Source organism: Lolium perenne, chromosome 6, assembly GCF_019359855.2.
Source record: "Lolium perenne isolate Kyuss_39 chromosome 6, Kyuss_2.0, whole genome shotgun sequence".
Taxonomy (NCBI): domain Eukaryota; kingdom Viridiplantae; phylum Streptophyta; class Magnoliopsida; order Poales; family Poaceae; genus Lolium; species Lolium perenne.
The window spans coordinates 17545365-17562591 of NC_067249.2; the positions used below are offsets into that span (position 1 = coordinate 17545365).

The 17227-nt window shown below is 48.4% G+C and overlaps 1 protein-coding gene across 2 annotated transcripts; it reads left to right on the forward strand.

Annotated features, from left to right (window-relative positions):
• Nucleotides 1-1142: 1142 nt before the first annotated feature.
• LOC127308734 (uncharacterized) lies at nucleotides 1143-11281 on the forward strand. 2 transcript variants are annotated; one of them, XM_071821429.1, is made up of 5 exons: nucleotides 1143-3400; nucleotides 4130-5146; nucleotides 9568-10584; nucleotides 10677-10813; nucleotides 11042-11281. In XM_071821429.1, the coding sequence occupies exons 1-4, from the start codon at nucleotides 1174-1176 to the stop codon at nucleotides 10787-10789; spliced, it is 4374 nt and encodes a 1457-aa protein (XP_071677530.1). In that variant the 5' UTR covers nucleotides 1143-1173; the 3' UTR covers nucleotides 10790-10813; nucleotides 11042-11281. The 2 variants fall into 2 exon arrangements, with proteins under 2 accessions (XP_071677530.1, XP_071677531.1); XM_071821430.1 differs by having other exon boundaries at nucleotides 10677-10789.
• The last annotated feature ends 5946 nt before the right edge of the window (nucleotides 11282-17227 follow it).

Below are 17227 nucleotides of genomic sequence, written 5' to 3' on the forward strand. Positions count from 1 at the left end.
TAAATTATGGATTTTATATTTTTTAAATTTTTCAAAAAAATAAAATTAATAATTGCATCCAGCATAAAGATTACTATTACTTTTACCCAATTTTTAGATTTTCAAATTTTTAGGTTTTAGGTTTGGCAAAAAAAAATATTAAAATAATAAAAAAAATTAAAATAATAACAATTTAAAAGTTAATGTTTATTTATTTATTCACGATTATTTATACATCATTATTTTTGTTTATGAAAAAAATTATTTGAAATTCAAACAATAAAAAAATGTGATATCGACCAACATGTTAATAGAATTGATATGATACTACTATCAACAACATGCGCGCGAAGCACTTGGAAGAGGGATGGGAAAGGAACTCGGAAGTTAAGCGTACTAGAGGTGGAGTAGTGGGAGGATGGGTGATCGAGCGGGAAGTTTGACCACGAGTAAGTAATTTGACTAGAGATAAGTGTAGTTAGAGATAGAGACTAAGCTATGCAAATAACCGAAATAATAGAAATTCTGAAAAAAAATAGAAAAAAAAACGGAGTGAAAAAAATTAGAAACCCAAATGAATTAAAAAAAATTAACGAAATAGCCTTTAGTCCCGGTTGGGGACAACAACCGCGACTAAAGGTCCTTCGCACAGGCGCACGCTAGCCGCCCACGTGGACGGGCCTTTAGTCGCGGTTCGTAAGCAACCGCGACTAAAGGCCATTTTTCTACCAGTGATATTTGAAATATATTTTCCACCATGGGTTAATTATGTCAATGTATTTCAAAAAAAATCCTTTAAACTTGTGTAACTATTACATATTTCCAAAACAACTGATAAACATGTTTTTATTAAACATTTTTTGAATTTTCGAAAAAATACTGTTTCTGTTTTAAAAATGCAAATATGTAACTAGTACGTACTATATTTCGATATAGAGTAAACTAGAAATCAATACCATAATATGAACTTTCCATAAAAAATACCATAAAAGAATGACCACATGCCGAGCTAACTCGCTACTTTAACGAGCTCGACGAGTGGCTCGAATTCAAGCCTTATTCCCGATACCAATTCATTCAAATGACAAATAAGTTTAGGTAGTGCATTATTATCTAGTTTGGCTTTAGTTTTTTTTTCTATAGGAGCTTATTGTAGCTAAAAGAGCTTATTGTAGCTAAAATTGAATTGACACCATGCTAACATACCACTATTTTTTTCTTATGGCAAACGACTCCTTATTCATTCCTGTTTGGTTTAAACTTCCGCAGATAGTCTCTTGTGAAACAGATGGAAATGAAATTGATACACTCAAAGATATTGGGTTACAAATTGTAGCAAAATGTGATGGTTTGCCTCTTGCTATCAAAGTATTGGGAGGACTCTTGTGTCAGAAAGAAAAAAAACGCCATGAGTGGAAGATGGTTCTGGATGATTCTATATGGTCGGCCAATGAAATGCCTGAAGAGCTAAACCATGCAGTATATTTAAGCTATGAAGATTTGCCTTCTTGCATCAAACAATGCCTTCTCTACTACTCCCTTCTCCCTAAAACCGCACTTTTTTATAAACATGACATTATCGGCATGTGGATTGGTGAAGGATTTGTTCACGAAACCTCTGACAACTTGGAAGAGTTAGGATCCAAGTACTACAAGGAGCTGATAGTGAGGAACCTCATAGAGCCAAATGCAAAGTACCTTGATCAAATAGTTTGCAGCATGCATGATGTTGTTCGCTCATTTGCTCAATTTGTGTCTAGAGATGAGGCACTAGCGGCTCATAGTGGAGAAACAAATATTAGGAGTAAAATTAGTGCATACAAGTTTCTTAGGTTATCCCTAGAGAACAAATCATGGGAGTCAGATGGGTTAGACTGGAGTTCTTTACAAACACAAACAATGTTGAGAACACTAATATTAGTTGGCAATATAAATATGAAGTCTGGAGATTTGCTGGCCAAGTTTTCAAGTTTAAGAACTCTATATGCAGATTCAACTGGGGTTGGTGAATTGGCTGAATTTTTGCATCAGTTCAAGCACTTGAGGTACTTGTGCTTGGAGAACTCTGATATAGCTTCTCTACCGGATAACCTTGGACAGCTGAAATTCTTGCAGTTCATTAGCCTCTGTGGAAGCAAACAATTTGTGGAACTTCCTCATAGCATTGTGCAGTTAAGTCAGCTAAGGTATCTTAACTTCCATGGTACAAGTATATGTGGCATACCTAAGGGGTTCTGTGTTCTAACAAATTTGAGGATAGTATTTGGATTTCCAGCAGTAGAGGATGGTGATTGGTGCAGTCTGGAAGAGTTGGGCCCTCTTTATCAGCTCACTGACATTGGACTACAGGGATTAGAGAATGTAACTGCGCCATCATCTGCAGCAAAGGCAAAGCTTGGCGAGAAGGTGCATCTTACCACCATACGCTTAAGGTGGCATAGTAGACTGGGAGATGATGGGAAGATAAAAGAGGAAGATAGTGTCTCTGAGGAAGAGCAAGAAAAAACTGAGAAGGTGTTTGATGAGCTCTGTCCCCCGCCCAACATAGACTTTCTTATCATCCGCGGGTATTTTGGCCGACGGCTCCCAACATGGATGATGTCATCGACAGTTGTGTCGCTCAAGACCTTGAGGTCACTGATGATTGAAGACTTGGCTTGCTGCACACTACTTCCTGATGGCCTGTGCCAGCTCCAGTATTTAGAATTCATTCAGATCAAAGGTGCTCCATCCATTAAGCGTGTTGGGCTTGAATTCCTACAGTCCAACCATCACCAAAGTATGCCCCCTTCCCATGTGCCAGTTGCTTTTCCTAAAGTGCATACGATGAATTTAACGAAGATGGTGGAATGGGAGGAGTGGGAGTGGGAGGAGCAAGTGCAAGCTTTTCCTGTCTTGCGGGAACTTCTTCTAAAGCACTGTAAATTGACTAGTCTTCCTCCCGGCCTATCCTCCCAGGCAAAGGCTTTAAATACATTAATGATACACTTTGTCCAGGGTCTCACATATGTAGCGAGCTTTGCATCCGTGGTCAGGATGGAAGTAGGTCCACTTCCAGACCTGGTGAGGATCACTAATCTTCCCAGATTGCAAATTCTAAGAATCATATACTGCCCAAAATTGAAGGTGCTAGAGGGTGTTCCTGCACTCCAGACGCTCATGATCGATGATAAAGACATGGAGACACTCCCGAAATATATGAGAGGTATAAGTCCAATGTGTTTGGAGCTATACTGCAGCCTAGCGTTGCTCTATTCCATAGCCGCAGGACCATCTGGCCCTGAATGGGACAAGTTCAGCCACATTGAGCATGTGAAGGTATATGCACGTGAAGGAGATATGGTAAAGAAATGGTATGTCTTATACACAGCCAACCCCTATAACTTGGAGACAAATGTGAGCCGATCTTTCATGTCTGCAGGTAAATTTGCACCGCTTGCTCATCTTAATTATCCATTAGCTCTGTTTATTTCATTTATTCTATCTGCGTTGTACCTTTCATTTGATTTTGCATGTACTCCCTACTTTCCTAGATTCTCATTCAACCATTCCCCTTGAATGAGCTGTAAGTCCTATCTAACAGTTGACTATTTTACATCGAGTCAGTTTGTCCTTCCTCTGGTTGCATTGTGCCCCTTTCACCTCTGGCTGCACGCCCTCGTCCCCCTTCCAGCCACAGTGGTCCACCGTGCAAACAATAATTAAAGCCTTGCTCATGCATACATGGTAGTCGACCACCACACGTGACAAAGACAAGAGCAACCCACTCAGCCTCCCTCGCGGGAATGACACGCTTCACCGCCGCCCATCGTTGAGCGGACACCGTGTGGAGATGCAGCATGCGTACAGGCGACCAACAAGATCAGAATGGGGGAATTAGTTTTTCCTATATGAGCTTATTTTTGTCATGGTTGTATGTTGACTAACGTTACATTACTTTCTTATTTTGCTGCACTTCCTCATGTTGCTAATTATCTGTTGTTCACAATGGTTCACCAAGTTACACGGAGACTACAAATGAAAAGTGATATGCGATAATTAAAGCTTAGATGTGATATCTGGATCTCACTATTTTAACCCTGTCAGAGTTGAGCTCTGGCCTTACTAGTTATGGATTGTGTAACCAGTTTTACATCTTCTACTCATACAGGAACCTTGTCTTGTTTTGAGGACGCGCAAAGATTTGAGTCTGTCTTCAAAATGACAAGAAAAACATTTGACTATATCTCCAGCTTGGTGTTTGGTCCGTCATTGGAAGATATGAACAGCTACACATTTGTTGATGGGAGGGTGTTGTGTTTAGAGGACCGAGTGGCAGTTGCTTTGATAAGGCTGTACTCCAGTGGGCCATCAGAAAGCTTAGGATCCTCTGTTGGTGTGAGCGAGTCAACCGTCTTGTTGGTAGCTGAGAAGTTCGTTGATGCTGTGCTGAAGCGAGCAGCGCACCACTTGCGCTGGCCAGACTCCAGTAAAATGGATAAGATAAAATCCACGTTTGGCAAGATCCACAATCTGCATAACTGTTGCGGTATTATATGTACAACTCACATCCCATTTGGACCAAACTGCGACCATGGGGAGAATGGCCGGATTCTGATGCAAGCCGTGATTGATCCAAAGATGAGGTTCATGTCCCTTGCGTTGAATTCGAGGGATAGCATTACCCAGTTAAGCATTTTGCATGAATCACCACTCTTCAAGGAGTGCGAAAAGGGTGGTCAGCTGAATGATAGCAAGCTGAAGGTAGCATCATATGGATCAGAGGTCGGGGAATATTTAATTGGTGATGCAGGATATCCTCTTCTCCCCTGGCTACTCACACCGTACCAGGAAGAAAACCTCTCAGACCCCAAGGCGGAGTTCAACAGGAGACACTTCGCAGCCACAGCCTGCGCGCGGAAGGCGCTGGCGATGCTCCAAGAAAAATGGAAGTGCTTGCAGAAAGATGTGTGGTGGCCGGAAAATCTGCAAACTAGATATAAGATGATTGATGCGTGCTGCAGGTTGCACAACATAGTCATGGATATGGAGGATGATGAAGGGATGCCGAGCGCTAAGGGTTGGAATTACCATCAGCAAGTGCGCCTGGTAGCAAAAGAGGACGCTGTCAGGGCGAGGGATATGTTGTCGCAGTACTTCTTGACCAGAAGGTCATTTGAATCAGGAGGTGAATTAACACGACTATCCCTAAATCTTAGTTTGTTCGTTTGATTGCTCTGTCCACTAATTTCTCATATTTATCCATTTTCTTTGTTTATTTCATTTACTCTATCTGTGTTCTACCTTTCATTTGATTTTGTATATACTGTCTACTTTCCTAGATTCTCATTCGGCCATTCCCCTTGAATGAGCTGTAAGAGCATCCCCACTCGTTGGCGCTCCTCACGCCCAAATCCGGCGAAATTTTCGTCCGGATTGGAGGAAGATTTGGCGTGGGGAGGAGTAGTTTCCCAGCCGCGTGCCCAGGCGAAGACGACGATGCGAATTTGAAAAACGGAAACTTGACAAACTACGGCTAAAAACGGGCGAATATAGACTAAATTTAATGATATTTATTATATAACGGGCGGAGTTCATACATAGAGGCCGAATTCGACTATATTTCGAATTCGGCTAGGGGAATTCAAATGCTAATTTTAAAACACGGCGCTCTACATGCCGAAATGGCGGTAGAACACCGTGTAGTCGCCGCCGTCGTCGTCGACCTTCGGCGGCGCGGCCTGGCTGCTGCTGCCCTGGCCGGCGTCTCCCCACCCCGGGGATGGCTTGTACCATTCGTCGTCGGAGGACTCGAGGTCGACGAAGGGGACAGCGACGCCGGATGGAGGTGTCGCACGACGGCGGTAGCGCGCGACGTCGTCGGCGGCGGTTGGAGCGGCGCGGGCGGCGGTTGGAGCGGCGCGGGCGGCGAGTTGGCGTGCGGCGGCCAGGTCCGGCAGCCGCCGCCGCTCTGCCTCCTCGCGCTCCCAGTCGCGCCTCGACCACGCCAGGGCGGCGTCCTCGGGGAGGGCGTTGTCGGCGGGCACCAGGTCGTTGAGCGACCTGGCAATCGCCTCCGCCACGGCAGCGTCCTCCGCCCGCTTCGCCTCCTCCTCGGCGAGCCTGTTTGCGGCGGCGTTGGTCGCGGCCGCGGCGTCCTCCTTCTTCGCCGCCTTCCTCTTCCGCCCAGGCTGCGAGGGTTGGTCGCGGATGACAAGGGCGCCGCTGCTGCGCCCTCTGGTCGGCGGCGGAGACGCCGGCTCCTTCTTGACGCGCGCCGGCGTCGAAGGCGACGTCGCCTCCTTCTTCACCGGCGCCAAGGATGACCTCGGCGCCGATCCGGAAGACGACGAGCTGGCAGCCATGCGCCGTGGCTGCCAGACGTTTCCCCGGCGGCGGCTCACCGATGCCCTCGATGGAGGGGGCATCGTGAGCACGGGGAAGTTTCCGCCCTCGATGTGTTCGAGGACAGCCTCGAGTGTCCGGCCCGGCGCGCTCCACCAGCGTCGGCGGCCCGCGACGTTGTTGCGCGGAGGCGGAGGCGGCGGGCCGTCGTAGGCCGCCAGCTCCCGCTCCCACCGCTGGAGGAAGTAGGAGTTCCACCGCGTGTAGTTGTCGGGGTGGTGGCGCGGGTCGGCGCGCTCCTCGTCCGTCATGGTCATCCGCGCCTCCTCGATGGCGACGTCGAGGGCGTGGCCCCGAGGCGGCGGCGGGATTGGTACGCCGCCAGCACTGAGCCGCCACCCGCCGCCGGGAGGCCTCGTGTCCGGCGGGCAGGGGTACCCCGCCTGGTGGAGGAGGTGCCCCTCCCACGCGTGGAGCGACCGGCGGGGGAAGTCGTTGTTGGCTGCGCCGTCGTCGTCGTAGAACGCCATCGGGAGAGTAGAGGGAGAGTGGAGGGAGAGTGGAGCACGGGGTACGCCTCGCGGCGAGCGGAGCGGCGTATATAGGCGCGGCTGGCGCTGGGGATTAATGCCGCGTGGAATGCGACGCGTCCGCGGCGAGCTGACCGGCGGCAGCCTTTACTGTGCGCGGAAGACGATGCGCGCGCGGAAGACGACGACATTAACTCGCCGCGTGGCCGGCGAATGCAGACCGGCGGCAGGCTTTTACAGCGCGCGGAAGACGATGCGATGAGGACGACGATCGGTTTCTCTCGCCGACAAGTTGGGGCCACCAGACGCGCGGGAAGTTTCCTCGGTATTTCCCGCGCTTTCGTTTCGTCCGGACTCCCCGAGCGCTCCCCGGGGGGCCGGGGATGGCGTGGGATCGCCGGATGAATTTAGGCCCAAATCCGGACGAAAACGAGGAACCGGGGCGCGACTAGGCCGAATTACCCCGTCCGGATGGAAAAAACGTCGTTCGGGGGCCTCGTCGGGGAGACGAGTGGAGATGCTCTAAGTCCTATCCAACTGTTGACTATTTTACATCGAGTCAGTTTGTCCTTCCTCTGGTTGCATTGTGCCCCTTTCACCTCTGGCTGCACGCTCTTGTCCCCCTTCCAGCCACCAGCCAAGGAATAATTAAAGCCTTGCTCATGCATACACGGTAGTCGACCACCATCCACGTGACAAAGACAAGAGCAACCCACTCAGCCTCCCTCGCGGGAATGACACGCTTCAGAGTATCTCCACCGGTAGCCCCAAAATAGGCGCCGGCGGGGACGCCGACACTGCATTCTCCATTTGGGGACGCCGCTCCCGCACCGGCGGCCCTAAACGGGCGGCCCCAATAGATTTCTAAATTTAAATACAAATTTGCGACACGATATTCATATAGTTCGAACCAAATTTATACAAATTTAACGCGATTTCAAACTAAAATAACTATAAACATCTAGCGGTGCGGGGAGTCGAAGGCGCTGAAGTCGAGTTCGTCGCCGCTGGATGAGAAGGACCAGCTGTCGACGTCGTTGGCCTCCTCCTCGTCGGCCTTCTCCTCCTTTGGCGCCGGCAGCTCGGATGGTCCGGCGAGGTCGACATAGTTGGCGCCGTGGTCCTTGGCGGACCACACCGCCACCTGCCGCGGGTCGATCGCGATGTGGCGGTAGTCCTCGTCGATGGAGCGGCCGATGATGAAGTTGAGGGCGGGGGACTCCTCCTCGTCGCCGTCGCCACGAAGGTTCGCCTGCGCCTCGGCCTCCTTCTCCCACCATTGCTTCTTCGCCGGCGGAAGTGGTGGCGAGGCGTCTTCCTCCTTGACGCGGGAGCAGCGGCCCGACCCCGTCATCCGACGAGTCGGAGCAGAAGAGGCGCGCCTGGCGTCGTCGCGGATGACGACGCCTCCGGAAGGAGGTGCGGGCGTGGCCGAGCGCGTGCGCCCGACGGCAGACAATCCCGTGCGCGAGGTTCCGGACGATGCGGTCCGTTCCGGCGCCCTCTGCTTGGTAGGCGGCGGCGCCATGGTCGCCGCCTACGGGAAGTAGACCAGCTCCCGTTGCCCGCAGACGCGTGGACGGTAGCCGTACTCCCAAAGCGTGTGGTCGACGTCGCGTCCGTATCACCAGGCACGGCGGCCGACGTTGTTGAAGCGGCCGCCGGAGGGATTGTCCATCCGCGCGACCTCTTCGGCGCACTCGGTAATGAATTGCTCTTCCCAGTCCGGGTTGTCGACGGCATTCTCCGGACGGCTCCTCTCCTTCGGCGTCATCGAGGCCCGCCGTTCCCTGGCGAGGGCCCGCATCTGTGCTCCTCGCGGCGGCAGCGGCGGCACGGCGAAGCCGCCGTTGGAGACGTGCCAGCCGTGCGGCAGCTTGAACTGCCCGTGCCAGTACAGCACGTCGGCCTCGTCGAACGACAACTGCGTCGAGCGCATGCCGCCGCCGCTGCCGCCGGCCTGGTCGTTGTGCGCCATCGTCGGCGGGGTGCGTGGGAGGTTTGCGCGGCGCTTGGACGGCGGCGGCTAGGGTTGGACGACGGGGAACAGAGAGAAGTGCGCGTCGCTGGGGTTTTAAGGGAGGCGGCGGACGCGCATTGAAGGCGCGTGGGTAAGGTAGGTGGACGCCGCGTGGACAGTCGCCGCCCTCGCCCGCGTCCCCTCGCTGACAAGGCACCCCCACCCGCGAAAACCGTCGTTCCGCGAGGCGCCGGCGCGCCCGATTCGCGGCCTTGGCGAAGGGGCCGACACGGGATTGCTGGCGATTCTATTGGGCTCCAAAATTGGCCGGCGCTGTTTGGGGCGCGCCGGTGCGAGCCCATTTTCGCCCCCGGCCCCTAAATTGCTATCGGGGCCGCTATCGGGGCGCCGGTGGAGATGCTGTCACCGCCTCCCATCGTTGAGAGGACACCGTGTGGAGATACAGCATGTGTACAGGCGACTAACAAGATCAGAACGGCGGATTTAGTTTTTCCTATATGAGCTTATTTTTGTCATGACTGTGTGTTGACTAATGTTACATTACTTTCTTATTTGGCTGCACTTCCTCATGTTGCTAATTATCTATTGTTCTCATTGGTTCGCCAAGTTACACGGGACTAAAAATGAAGTGATATCTGTGATAATTAAAGCTTAGATATGACATCTGGATCTCACTATTTTAACCAGGTGAGCGATTGCATGCCTTGCTAGTTATGGATTGTGTAACCACTTTTACATGTTCTACTCATACAGGAACCTTGTCTTGTTTTGGGGACGCGCAAAGATTTGAGTATGTCTTCAAAATGACAAGAAAAACATTTGACTACATCTGCAGCTTGGTGAAAGTGCCGTCATTGGAAGATATGGACAGCTACACATTTGTTGACGGGAGGATACTATGTTTAGAAGATCGAGTGGCAGTTGCTCTGATAAGGCTGTACTCAAATGAGCCATCAGAGACGTTGGGATCCTCTTTTGGTGTGCATGAGTCGACCATCAAGTTGGTAACTGATAGCTTCATTGCAGCTATATGCAAGGGAGCGATGCACCACATGTACTGGCCACACTCCAGTAAAATGGATAAGATCAAATCCAGGTTTGGCAAGATCCACAACATGCATAATTGCTGCGGTGTCATATGTACAACTCATGTCCCATTTGGGCCAACCTGCGACCATGAGAAGAATGTCAGCATTCTAATGCGAGCCATCGTTGATCCAGAGATGAGGTTCATGGAGATTTGGTTGGAATGGGAAGGTAGCATGAACTGGTCTAGCGACCTGCAGGGCTGTGATCTCTTCAAGGAGTGTGAGGAGGGTGTTTATCTGAATGGCAGTAAGCTGAAGGTAGCATTAGATGGATCGGAAGTCGGGGAATACCTAATTGGTGATGCAGGTTACCCCCTTCTCCCATGGTTACTCACACCTTACCCGGAAGAAGACCTCTCTGACTCAAGGGCGGAGTTCAATAGCAGACACTCTGCAGCCACAACCCGCCTGACCAAGGTGTTGGCAAGGTTTCAAGACACGTGGAAATTCCTAGAGGGGCAGACTTCGTGTCCAGCCAATGTGGAGAGTCTAGCTGAGGCAATCTATGCCTGCTGCATGTTGCATAACATATTCATAGATATGGAGAATGATGAAGCAATGCCGGGTATTGAGGAGCCAGATTACTGTGAGGAAGTGCGCCAGTTAGCAGATGAGGATGCTGCCAAAGCAAGGGATATGCTGTCGCAGTACTTCTGGGCCAGCATGACGTCCGCATCGGGAGGTGAGTTAACACAACTGATCCTACATCTTAGTTTGTTTGTTTGGTTTCTCTGTCCACTAGATGCTCATAGTTACCATTTGGTACCTGTTTAGTCGGCCCAGTGGATATAGAGGACCCAGGAGCAGTTTCATCAGGCTCAGGGGACAAAGGCAACAACGAACAAGAAATGCAGACAAGAACAGCAGAGGAAGAGAGACAATGCTAGGTACATCTTGCAGCTTCATCGTAGGTACTACTGCTAGCAATTGTGCTCCATGTCTTAGCTGTTCCCTCCTTCCAACAATATCACAGTCCTCTTCTTTGTTCATCTTTTTGATGAATGGTACATTATATGGCAATGGCAGGCATGATTTGGCCAGTTAAGTTAGCAGCTATATTGTGCATGTAGATGAAAGTTCTCGATGTATTAAACCCTGGTGTATGTTGTGATATATAATTTAAACCTTGGTTTGTTCAGGTGAAAGGGAGGCCTTCATCGTCCTGGTTGGAGCTTTTGAATGCATGAATCCAGAGCAGCCCATGCAATGGAGCCAGAGACTAATATGATGCTGCAACATAAGTTCAAATTCAGGATTTTATTTTTAAGAGGATGGCCATCTATTTGGCAAACAAAGTGTTGTGTAATCCGTATTTCTTTACGTGTTGAAAAACGACTGTGTGAACTGTAACTGATTTTCATCCATCAGTTGATGTAAACTGAAGATTTGCTAGTGTTACGTCGGCAGGGAGTCCTGTACGTTTTATGTCAGATAATGTTTGGTCCAGTAATCTTATTCAATCATAGAAGGTATTACTGCTAAGTTTCATTCAAGAGTACTCGCCCAGGAGCGTCAGCTCTCGTCGTTATTTAGAGAAAAACAGAGGCGTACAACTCTAAATTAATTGCGACAGAATACGGTTCAACTGGTTTGATACCTGGAGATTCAGTGAAGGGTGTGTGCCTGCGAGGATGTTGGCACAGGTGAGTCCGGCCGCGTCGTCTCGTGGTACCGGAGGTAGATACCTGCTCCTCGAAATAGGCTTTCGCCCCGCTATATTAATATAGCAACCAAGATACAACAAGCTTGCTGGAACCGCAGCACAACCAAGCCCAAACAAAAAGAAAAAGAAAGATAAGAGAAACAAATGCCGACTACGTCTGAGCAACGACATGAAAACAACTCGCAACCGCTGCGCCCTCTGGAACAGTACCACCACGCTCCTAGCAGTCCGAATCGCCGCATACCAAGCAACACCTTCAACAACGAAAACGACGACGACGCCGCTGCTGCCCGGACTAGTCCTAGGGTTTCCCCCGGTACGCAGAGGTGATGGGGGAGAGGTACACGCGACACCCTTCAGGAAGGAAAGACGGCACCCGCAGGCGTCATCGCGTCGGTGTCGGACAAGCCGACAAGGATTTCTCCCGACCCACACCGCCACCACCCCAAACAATCCGAACTGCTCCACCTCATGTCGTCCACCAGCGTACGCCACCACGGTCTTGAAGCCATCGTCACTGTCGCTCAAAGGTCACCAACGCGAGGCCTAGAAACAGATAAGGCGAGCGCAAGGTCGGAGATAGCAACAGCACAACCACGCCGGAGGGAACAACCTCCACCGCCCGAACTGGCAGTAGTCGACCGGACGTAGTAGCGAGACCAAGTCAGGCCCGAACTGGCCCGTCCAAGTACTCACCGCCACACTGCTACTGGCCGGATGTGTGCCGCCGTCGCCAACCCCTGCCACCACACCTCCGCTGCTTCCAGGAGGACAACGTCAAGCCAGGAGCCTGAGGCCCGCCCCAGCCCAGATGGGGCCCAGATGGGCTCAGATCAGGGCAGAGGGAGCGCCGCCAGCCGTCCGGCCAGCCGTCGCCCCGCTGCCAACGGCAGCGCCGCCGCGTCACCTCCCAGCCGACCTGCGGATACCACGCCGCCAGATCGACCACCGCCATCGAGAAGCCGCCCGCGCCCCCCTCCGCGCGACCGCACGGACAACGCCCGGCGGCCCACGCCGACGGCGGCAGCAGGAGAGAGCTGGGGGGAGGAGCTGAGGGAAGGGGGATAGGGTTTTCGCCCGTCGCCCGCGGGGGGGGGGGCGAGCGAGCGAAGCGGAGCTATAATGAACTTTGAGGTAGATACCCGCTCGCCAGAGCTCACTCCGTATGCCGGCGACAAGAAGCTCCGGCCGGCCAGGGCGAAGAAGAGCTCCCCTGTCATGGCATACATACAATTGCTCAGAGATTTCCTTCGTGGAAGTAGATAGTGGAAGAAAGGCTGATACCCTGACAATTACTGGTTTGGTACTCTTTTGGCAGTACCACGACCGAAGGGCGAAGGCTGGGCTTTGCCCTTTGCGGGCCCGACGAGGAGGGGGTGTCTCGGGCGGCGCCGTTGGAGCTACTGCGGTCGGCTGGATGGTTTTCCGCAAGCGCCGGCATGCCGCTGCAGCGAAAATTGGACCGCGCAGTGGAGCGGGACGCCGGGAAGTGTCCCTTTTCCGGCTCTTCATTGTCTCGATCTGCTCGATTGTCTCCCGGATCGAGGGCAAGGAGGAGCAAGCGGACATTGAAGAGTGGTGGTCGCTCTTCGCCCCCCTTGCCGCTGCCGCCGCCACTTCCGCAGGCCGGCATCGGCACCACGCGCTGCCTCCTCATCACTGCCCTACATAATCGCTCCCTCCCTCTGGTGGGCTCTCTTCCAACGCAGTTTTTTACAATGGCGTGGGTGTCTCTGGCTTATCCAAGGGCTATTATGGTTCTACGATTCGTGATGTGCTCTTTTGCACTATCAACCTGGACGGTGCACACTTTCTAACCCCTATAGTAGCGAACCTGTACATGTACCTTTGTTCTATCCCAAGCTGACTCTGGCCTCTCATTATCTCTTCCCTCCTGAATCCTGAACTGGCGGAGCCACACTAGAGCTGTGTAGTCTATTGACTACACAGTTTTTTAGGTGCATAGCCAGAAATTATGCAAAAAAATTAAAAAAAATCATATAAATACATATGTTTGATTACACAGTTTTGAACTGACTACACAAGATTATTGTTCTGGCTCCGCCACTCCTGATGTCATGGCCGCCCAGGAAACTCACGCCGCAACCAGCCCCCATGGCCAAGTCTCCCAAATCCCTATCCCAGCCCCATCTTGGGGCCGCCGACGCAGCGCCACCATCTCCCAGGGCAGCAGCACGTGCTCCACCCGTCACCGCCTGCTAGTCCACCAAGATCTGTACAGTGGGGATCTTTCCTGCTGAATCCCACACCGGCCGATTTTTTTGTTCTTGTCTAATTATCTTGTAATTTCCCAACTTTCAATGCATGGTCCAGATTTTTATTTTGACATTCTTCCTCCGTGTGTTACTGGATGCTTCATTCCATATTCAGTACAGAAAAAAATTAGCAGGGAACATAGCAGAGTTTTCTCCACGTTAACCAAAGAGTTGCTGCAAGGATGTAGAACTAAAATCAAGGGCAGAGTCTGCATCGAAAGTGGAAAAACAATCCATGAAAGGAGGGTCTAAATCCAACTATTTTAGTTGTTTATCCCTAAGTTCCTAACATAATCCCATTGATTTAGGTCTTCATCCTTAATTTTCTAACATAATTACATTGACTGACGAATGGATTTGGAGATGCGGGTGAAGGAACCAGCGTTGTTCTGTATAAAAGGAAGGACTTGCCTATTAAAAGGAAGAAATTTTCAGGGTGTTTCTTTCAATATATAGAACTGTTTGCACGAATCTCAAAGCTGAATTGAGCGCTCCAGATAAGCCCAAGACACCCACGTGTATGTAGACTTGCATTTCCGGCTCTCTTCCCCCGCCCCCGCCTCTGCTTGCTCTCTGACTCTAAACTAAAACTAGATTTAGAGGTGCGCCTTGGCGCACGACCCCGTAGAATTCGCACAAATTTACAGTTCGTTTGGAAATTATAAAAAACAGGCGGGTAATGATAATACATTTTTTAGGTTTCATAGAAGAAGGTCAATCGGATGAAATTAGGATAAAACACATGAATTCACGAATGAAGGGAGGGTAGTTAGCATATATTTTAAAACCTGGTTGCTGCATGATTGTTCTCTCTTTGCTGGAACATGTATACTTCTTTGTTTTTTTCTTTTGACAATCCCTTCTTTGTTACAGTTGCGCTGATTATTTCATTTAATGTTTGGTCTCTAATTATAAATATGGTGCAACTTAAAATGATGTATTATGTGGATTCTCATTTAACTGATTTGTAGAGTGCTTCGTTTTTTTAGAGTCTGAAGATCAAGAAGGCTATCATTGCGTTTGACATAGTGCAGCTTGCAATTAAGTTCTCATAAATATCTTCTAGATGCAAGCTGCTGATCCAAATATATTCTCCTGAGAACATGGGAGGCAATGATGGCCTCTATCACCCGGTTGGCTTGGCGCACGCCCCTATCAATCGTACTGAACGGTTTGTAGAACACTTTATAATAAGCAAATGGTCAAACGCCATGTTGAGCATTCATACAAATCATTCATTAAATATAATGGGCAAGATGTTATGTGCAACGAACGTGCTGGGACATATGTGTGTGAAATAGAGAAACATATTAAGCAACCGTGTAGGAAACCGAGAAATGTATTACAGTAGAAATAGCCTTGTTCTAAGATAAAGTAGCTTACATTAATTCACTTGTACGATTGTTTTGTAAAATGATGGGAAAAAATTGTGAACTGGTCTGTTTTAAATGTATAGACTCTCACCAACCGGTGGAAAAAAAATTATAATTTCAGCAAGCATGTCATCTACACGAAATAAAAATTTCACCAGGGTCACTTCCCTTAGACCATGCAACAGCCATTTCCTCTATATGTTGTGAAGAGTATGCTCATATTTTCCCTAGAAACAACATGATACTATAAAAAAAGCCTTCCTGCAGCAATCGGATAAGAAGCCAGTGACATTGCTAATATGTGGTTTCCAAAGAAGCACCATTGCACGGTCACATAGTGAGTTCCGGTGTTCGTAGTGGCAAGCTAACTTGACAAAATTTTGGAAACTCCCTTGGACTAAGTACCTACATAATATGATTATAAGAAAAACACTACTACATTAAATATGATGATAAGAAAAGACTACATTAAGCATACTGATAAGGAAACATCAAATGAAGCACAAACACTTGTCCGTTTCAGTTTATTGGATACACAGAAAATTATCAGCTCATAAATGGATGGTAAAACACTTAAACATCATTAATATAACATGGACAATAAGTAGAGTACTCGGAAAATAAGTAGACATATAGAATATAGAGAAATATATTTCACATAGCATCAGCCGTACAAATTTAGAGCAAAGCACATTGCTCTTCCACGACGCACTAATGTGCAGTTCACAGAGACACTAACCTAGAGCAGAAAGATAATTTCACAATCTTTTATCAGTTCATACAAACCGTATATGTTACCAGTATTATGCAGCAAGGATTCACTAAAAAAAATATGTAGGAAGATAGATCAATATACTTACTGAAGAACATAAAGGACCTATGGTTGTTCTTCTTATGTAAACACATGAGCCGAAGACTGACATTATAGAATTCAAAATGATGGAGCATGACAAACTCTAGAGCTGCCTAAATAATTCCTTACGATGTAAACCAAGAAGTACATGGCTGAATTGTTACATTGAATCAGAAAGGTCATTGCACAACTACAGACCATGAACAACCGCAGTCACCCAAACAAAATACACGCATCATTTATTAAATAAACATTTGGCTGCAAGGGCATCCCTGTAGTGGTAATTTTGACTCCGGAATAGGAGATCAACAAATGAAAGGTTAAAAAATGACATGGGTCATTGGACTGATGTGCACACTATCCCGTCCAGTGCATTACCCTCTGACTCAAGTTATTCTGTAGATGCAAGATACCATCTTAAAAGGACGATAGAGTTTGATCTATTGCTTATTTTAGTTACTCATCTGACTGGTATTTCTAACGCTGACTTGGAATTGCTTCAGTTCTTATCAAAGGAACTTAATCAATTTAGCAAAGTGCCCACAAAAGTCTTGGTATGTGTCAAGTTGTGTAGGTCAAGGTTGCCACTGAAATCCTCTAAATCTTACATGTATAATTAAATCAAATGGAGCTTCCGGTAAGTTTATATGATTAAACTAAATGGAGCTTCTAGATAGTTTATATCTCCTCGGCTATGAAAAATGAAGTAATTTAGGGAATGGAAGTTGAACCACCAATATGTGTTGAAGGATCAGAGAAAAAATAAATTGTATACATTTTACAAATGGTACTTAACAATTTACATGACTGGAACTGGAAGTGTGATATGAACTGTGTCAATACTCGACAGAGGTCAGATGACAAAACATTGTAGGTATAGAGAACAGCCAAACCAATGGATATATGCACAAAGGTTTGCCAAAACAAAAGAACTTCAAGCCCAAAATATGCATAACAATCATCTATTTTGTATAGAAAAAATTTCTTCCAGCATAACGTGAAGAATAAAAGGGGAGAATGGTGGAAAAGAATAAAAGGATAGGAATATATAAGGATTAATGATTGCTTTCTTTTCGTTTCTTTATAACTAACCTATGAACGATACCTGGTATGTCACCTTTTTATCCATTCTAAATTAAATTTACGATATAAAATTCATA

What these genes read in the sequence shown, in the direction of transcription:
- LOC127308734 (XM_071821429.1), top strand. Translation starts at nt 1,174, where the DNA reads ATGCTAACATACCACTATTTTTTTCTTATGGCAAACGACTCCTTATTC. An exon ending in CCGATCTTTCATGTCTGCAG is followed by an intron (nt 3,401 to 4,129) that starts GTAAATTTGCAC and finishes CTACTCATACAG; the next exon opens with GAACCTTGTCTTGTTTTGAG. An exon ending in CATGACGTCCGCATCGGGAG is followed by an intron (nt 10,585 to 10,676) that starts GTGAGTTAACAC and finishes GTACCTGTTTAG; the next exon opens with TCGGCCCAGTGGATATAGAG.